Raw genomic sequence first — 6,171 nt, 5'->3', positions numbered from 1 at the left:
CTAGTAACTGTTTTCCTATTGTATACCACAAGCATAAAATGTTTGAGAGCTTTGAAAATTGTCACAGATACTGGTATATCTGCTTGGCATTGTACTGCATAACGAAAACTTCAATCTCTCCTCCAATACTGGAAAGCCCAGAAAGATGTTATGGATTTAACATGGATTTAATCACAGCTGCAAAGAATGCATTTTGGTGGAGGCAAAATGCAAAGGAACCAACATGCTGTCGGGATATCGAATTGGTTATAACAAGTTCTCTGTAGGCCTTGTGCACCTTTAGATTGTTAAACATAACCATACTCTCAATTTGGCCCTCAAGGTTTGAAGAGTTGTAGAATGCCGCTAGATGGAGGGCATTTTTCACATAACATTTTGGCCTAAAGTTTGTTATATTTAATATTGGCAGAGTACTTATACACATTTTCGTCTATGTTATACTTTTAGCAGAGCGCGGGCAAGTGTCCATTTGACAATTTTGACCAATTTCACAATTGCATTGAAACTTTCCTTCCAGTTTTAGAATGTATACTAATTTTCATCGCACTAGCCAACACATTCAAGCCATAGAAATGCAGGTGCACACCTTGCCTCAACAGGTACCAGTAGTTGTTCCATTTCTTGCATATTCGCCTTGCATGACCTGCTCTGAACATAGCAGTACTGCTAATCTGCAATTTTATTGCAACCAGGCTGTAAAGGCCTCGGTCAACGGTATGAGTAAAATAACCAGGGTCCTTAAATCTTGCAGTGAAGAGCTCCTATGACCAAAATGTCGATATTGGACTACACCGTGTAATGGACCAAGACATCCGTCATTTGGTTTTCAGTCCTTGCCAGAGCAACACGCCAATTAATCTAGAGTGAAGTGCCATTTGCACGCAGCATAACCTGTGGCATAAAGTCACTAAGCATTGCGAGCAGGTCAGCACATGCTTCAGTACCAATTAGGAGTCTTGGCGAGAGTGGTCTTCAGCACCACCATCCTCCGCATTACCTTCAGAAATTTGCATCTCGTCTCAGTGCAGGTCAACTGCCACAGCCATGGCACAAATTGCAAATAAGCACAAGCTTCATACGAGTGTTTCATTGATTTATTTTCATTAAAACCATTTGTAAAATTGGGATCCTAGATAAAGAAAAACAAAACAATTCCTATCACTTTGGACTGGCTTTAAAAAAAAAAAAAAAGTGTTGGAGAAAGGTGTTGTGTGTTTGCATGACCATTTAGAACAAAACCTAGTTGCATGTCTCGCCTGTTGAGAAGAGAAAGGGTGTTCCACCTGTGACGCTGCAATGTGCAACCCCGCGCAGAGGTGAGAAGTGCGCGGAAGCTGAAAAAATTCAAATAGCGATCACCTAGCAAGGGCATCTTATGCACACTCCATTAAATTAGTCTTTGTACAACCTGGAGTTATCCAGCGTTGCCAGCACTCCTTGCCTGCCAAAGGCAAAGATGCAGCAGCCTGACAAATGTTCAATGGTCTATTTACAAGCGTGTACACGATTGAACGAAACAGGTGGAACAATTTCACTGCAGCATCTTGCTGTTGTTGTTTGAGCCCTGGATGATTGGCCTTGCCCATTCGACAAAGTCATCAATCAGCACTGGCCAGGCACCTGCACAAAAACGGAACATTTCAAAGGAATTCTGCTGTGTGTACAGATCACTTTAGAAAGGCGCAAGCAAAACATGACCATTCTTCGCCATCATTTTCTGGTTTTTCACCATTACACTTGCATAAAGAGCATAAAAAGGCTTGGCTCATAGGCTGTGCATGAGTTCACCGGTCGGCACGTGATATTTCAAGCAAAGCATTATGCAGCTGGCCACAGTGGCCAAGTGTTCAGCTACTGAGCACAAGTTCAAAATTCCTAACCACAGTGTCCATGCTTCCGCAGAGGCAAAATGACAGATCTGGGCACATGCTAGCAGTCCGCAGGTATCCAAAATTAGCCCTGTAGTTCACAGCCTAAAGTACCGCTTTGCATATAAAATCTAATGAAGAAAAACAATACAATAGAAAACGTCAACTTGCCTTCCTCATCATAGTTGCTCATGTCATCAGCAATCATGCCACTGAAGTCCAGCAGCAGATTCCAAGTGTCCCTTGGTATTGACCTCTTATGGTGTTCCTAAACAAAAAGTACATGGCGCTTCTCAGGTACATGCACAGAAGATTGAAGGAGATTCTGCTATAATTTTTACACTGAAACAATGCATACACATTTACATGGTAACACAAAGACTAATATTTCCAGCGTGCTAAGCCTGCTGAGTATCACACACTGCAGTATAGCAGTAAAGAGAACCTGGTTTCTAATATTGGGCAACAATAAAAAATATTAAGCCATCGTGTAGCAGCATAGAATATCTCTCTATAAGTACAAAATATGTTTCGCTTCAATGGCATTTGGGACGAGCTTGGGAGTATTAAGAGCAAGGGTCTCGGGCACATCATCTGCCACGAGCTGCCAGAAATGAGAGACCTCAATGAGGTTAAAGCCACATGTTCCGACTGTCCACACTGACCTACAAGGCTATAAGCGCTAAAAAAGCAACGAAAGTGTCTAGGCCACTTATTAGACCATGGGCTATCAACTGTTGTAGCTTTCAGGGCTCCAAAGGTTTACACAAGATGGGTCTTGGTTTCCAACCCTTCGAACCAGACATGCACGTAAAAAGGCCATGCAAAGGTGCAGCCTCTTAAAACAATGCCTGAATCAAATAACTAATGGCTGGCAGTACAGAGTTTGCTATAAGCTACAATGTGACTGGACCAAAAGAAAGTGGGGAAATGAAAAGTAGTGGTTACCGGACACAGGTGTTTGGCCAGCCTCAAAAGCACTCCAAGGAAATCATCGCTTCCACTGAACTCTGCTTGTGAACTCGTACATTACTCCATAAAAAGAAAATGGAAAGCTTTCCGTCTCTTCCAATTAATTTCATCATTAGCCTCGTACATATTTTTCTCTGTGTGTTCTTGCTACTGGGAAAGACAAGCTAATTCTGTGATAAACACAGCATGTTTGTGACATTAATTTATCACAAACTCTGAATGCACCGTGGAGAAAAAGGAGCACTAATTCTTACTTGCAAGAACTGGCACCAAAGATTTAGAAACTTGAACCTCCCAGGAAACACGATGTTCCAGTAGGTTATTGCCATGTCCAGATCTGAAAGATATACTTTCATTACACTCGGTCAAATAACATCACGAAACCATTATTATGTCATGCAAAAACAAACGCTGTTTGCATAGTGTTGATTGCTCCACAAAGCAAGCTCACACCTTGCAACGAATTATTCTTTCCATTCCAATACGAAATGGCCACAACACAACAATGAAAACATCAAAACACCATGAAGGTACAAGAGAAGCAGCATAAACAAGTGTAGGGGCAAAGAAAATGAAACGACCGCGAAACACATACCGAGGCCCTTTTGACCCGGGTTCTTGGCATAATTGAAGGTGAAGTTGTAGAAATCCTTGAACTTCAGCGGCTCCTTAAGCTCAGGCTCGAGCGTTGAAAGCTTTGCTTTTAACTTCTCTACGCTGTCACAGCTGCAAGGAGTGGGAAGCTGTGTTAAAGAAATCACGCAATGACTAGCAAAGTGCACCACCGGCAGGAGTATGCTGACAGTGATCACCACTCCTTACCCCAACTCTGCCATGCCGTTCATGAATTCGTCCCTCGTGAATTCGCACTGGGCGACGGCTTTGAACTTCCACGCGATTATAAGCACCAGTTTACTCTCTGGACTCAAGCCGAGATCGTCAAGGAATCGAACGATGCCGTCCACCGTCATCTTGTCTGGCTCGTGAGGATCTGCGGATAACAGAGGCATGGGAGTAATGTCTCTTATGACCTAGGCTTTTGGCAGTAGACACAACGTGAAACTGCGTTTTAGACTGCTGCGGACATTACGAAAGGACCGAGAACTGCACTCGGAGTCAGCACTACTGAGGGGTTCAAACCACACCCACAAGGTCACGGTAACTAGCAGCTGTAGGGCAACAGGTCAAAACGATATATTTTCCAGACGTTGCCCCAAAATACGCGATTGTAGCAGCAGACACCGCAGTGTTAAGCCTAACCGGCTGATCGTGACCGAGTGCACAAGCAAATATATTTGCAGTCAACTCATCACATTTGAGGCAGCTGTCATTACCTTTGTACTTGTTGAACAAATGCTCCAACTTCTTCCTGTCGACTGATCCTTTCGGCTCTCTGTAGTACATGTCTGGATTTTGAAAGAAATTATCCGACGCCACATCGAGTTTCCAATCGTGCTGTGTTAGGCAGTAGATGGCCGTCTTCTCCCCGGTCTGTGTGAAGGCGATGAATTGTTTAACTTTCTCCCTTTGTGATGATTTCAATTTATGCTGCAAAGAACAAGAGCATCGACGATTAACGTGGCGTTATTAGACTTTTCAGGTACTGCTAGCTAAAGTGATGAAAAAAGAAAAAACTATTAGCTTTCCTACCATTTTCGGCCATTCAGACTCCGCTACTTGCAGTGCGCATGCGCCTAGGAACTCCGGCCCAGCTGATAGCTTTGTGACTGAGCCGAGAGCTTTCACAACAAGTTAGTGCTCATCAGCTGCCTTCAAAATTTATACGCTTTACTGCAATGACGTCCGATTCTTCTACTGCAGGTGTTGAATATGACTGAGAGACGCATAATTTACTCTTTCCCTCTGACTTCCGGAAGCGGAAAGGAGGCATGAACGTCACGCGGGAATACAGATCACGTGACTGCCTTTTCCCGCCTTTTCTCAACGGCGCCTTGTTGCACCGTTGGAAATTTCTAGCGGCCTCTTGAAAAACATCAGTTTTCATTGTCTTGAGATAAACAGTCAGTTCCGCAAAAATGTCCGGAAAAGATTATATCGCCGATAAAGGTAAAACGAGTATTTTCGAATTTTTGTTATCTCATTTCGGTTTAAAGAGCTCACGTTTGTGCTTGTGCTGCATGCCTTTAACAATGGTGTAACGACGTTTGCAGAAAAGATCAAGTCCTTTCTCACTGACTTTTATGCTACCGGTGAACGAGGAAAGAAAGAATTCGTTTACGCAAAGCAGTTGGTAAGTTTGTTTTCTCCCAAGAAATTCACCATCTCTTTTTTGATGCAGCGTGGTGAGAAACACCTGTTGTTCGCAGGTTAACTTGGCACATCGGGAGCAGGTTGCCCTCGCCATCGACTTGGACGATGTTGAAGACTACGACAATGGCTTGGCAGAGGCGATTGTGCAGAACGCGCGTCGGTACTGCAACCTCTTCTCAGATGTCGTGTATGAAATGCTTCCGGACTACAAACAGAAAGAGGTGCGAAGCGCGTTACGTTTCTTGAACTTTTCATCAGCGTCTTTGCTAAGGAAATGCACAGGGCTTGAACATTTCGCCACTAAAGCATACTGGATGTCTTGCTGCCGCAACATGCCTACGTGGAGATATTTGTTGCTGAAGCATACAAGGCTGTACCCAAAAAGTGCTCTTTTTAAGAGTCACAAGTTTTTATTCCTTGAGTGGATGGGTAAAGAAATCGTGCTAAACAACGGAGATGCTGGGTTTCTACCGAATTCCTAGGCTTGCAAGCGGCTACATTGACGTCATTTGACAACAATTAACCTTGTGTTTATAATTGGTGGCAGATTGTGGCAAAGGATGCCTTGGATGTGTACATAGAACACCGTATGCTCATGGAGAGCAGGAACCACCAGCCAGGGGATGTGCGAGATCCACGCAACAAGTACCCTCCGGAGCTGATGAGGCGATAGTAAGTCATGGCATTGTCACTTCTGTTTCATTTTACTGCATGTTTTATCTTTCCACATATGGTGACATACAGCGTATCAGAAAAATAGAAAAGTACTTAAAAACGAACCAAACTAAAAACACAATATTTTCAGCTACACTCAGCTCCAACAGACGCAATTAACTAACTGTGAAATTTATAATTATACAACTAATTAACTATAATTCTCCAATTTACCTTTTATTTAATGCATTTAATGGCAATGGCAATTTGAAGCCATGACAAGATGATGGCACATCAGTTTTTGCAATAGATAAAAAAACTAATTTTTTAAAGCCCCGTGGCACAAGGAAATGAGTTTTTCTTTCTTTTCTTTTTTTCTTGTGAAAATGAAAAAGTGCTTCTGATG

The 6,171-nt window shown here is 43.0% G+C and overlaps 2 protein-coding genes across 2 annotated transcripts in view; one reads left to right on the top strand and one right to left on the bottom strand.

Moving 5' to 3' along the window:
• Nucleotides 1-1,173: 1,173 nt before the first annotated feature.
• SCCRO (defective in cullin neddylation 1 domain containing SCCRO) lies at nucleotides 1,174-4,693 on the bottom strand. Its single transcript, XM_084593515.1, has 7 exons — nucleotides 4,491-4,693; nucleotides 4,175-4,388; nucleotides 3,663-3,831; nucleotides 3,436-3,566; nucleotides 3,095-3,177; nucleotides 2,040-2,136; nucleotides 1,174-1,620 (listed from the first exon to the last, which is right to left on the bottom strand). Exons 1-7 carry the CDS (start codon nucleotides 4,491-4,493, stop codon nucleotides 1,532-1,534), a joined length of 786 nt encoding a protein of 261 aa, XP_084449641.1. The 5' UTR covers nucleotides 4,494-4,693; the 3' UTR covers nucleotides 1,174-1,531.
• Nucleotides 4,694-4,732: 39 nt separating this feature from the next.
• Nucleotides 4,733-6,171, top strand: part of Mcm7 (minichromosome maintenance 7) — a 27,937-nt gene continuing 26,498 nt past the window's right edge. The window contains exons 1-4 of the mRNA XM_084593496.1: nucleotides 4,733-4,907; nucleotides 5,012-5,091; nucleotides 5,168-5,332; nucleotides 5,659-5,783. Of these exons, the coding sequence (XP_084449622.1) occupies nucleotides 4,877-4,907; nucleotides 5,012-5,091; nucleotides 5,168-5,332; nucleotides 5,659-5,783 (401 nt within the window). The 5' untranslated portion in view covers nucleotides 4,733-4,876. The remainder of the gene's footprint in view (nucleotides 4,908-5,011; nucleotides 5,092-5,167; nucleotides 5,333-5,658; nucleotides 5,784-6,171) is intronic.

The sequence above is a fragment of the Amblyomma maculatum genome, chromosome 2 (genome assembly GCF_055883805.1).
Source record: "Amblyomma maculatum isolate TAMU_Amacu chromosome 2, ASM5588380v1, whole genome shotgun sequence".
In the NCBI taxonomy this organism is placed as follows: Eukaryota; Metazoa; Arthropoda; class Arachnida; order Ixodida; family Ixodidae; genus Amblyomma; species Amblyomma maculatum.
This window is presented reverse-complemented; position numbering and strand designations above follow the sequence as displayed.

What these genes read in the sequence shown, in the direction of transcription:
- SCCRO (XM_084593515.1), bottom strand. An exon ending in AACGGCATGGCAGAGTTGGG is followed by an intron (nt 3,567 to 3,662) that starts GTAAGGAGTGGT and finishes CACTCCTTGCAG; the next exon opens with CTGTGACAGCGTAGAGAAGT. An exon ending in GAGCAACTATGATGAGGAAG is followed by an intron (nt 1,621 to 2,039) that starts GCAAGTTGACGT and finishes GTTTTTGTGCAG; the next exon opens with GTGCCTGGCCAGTGCTGATT.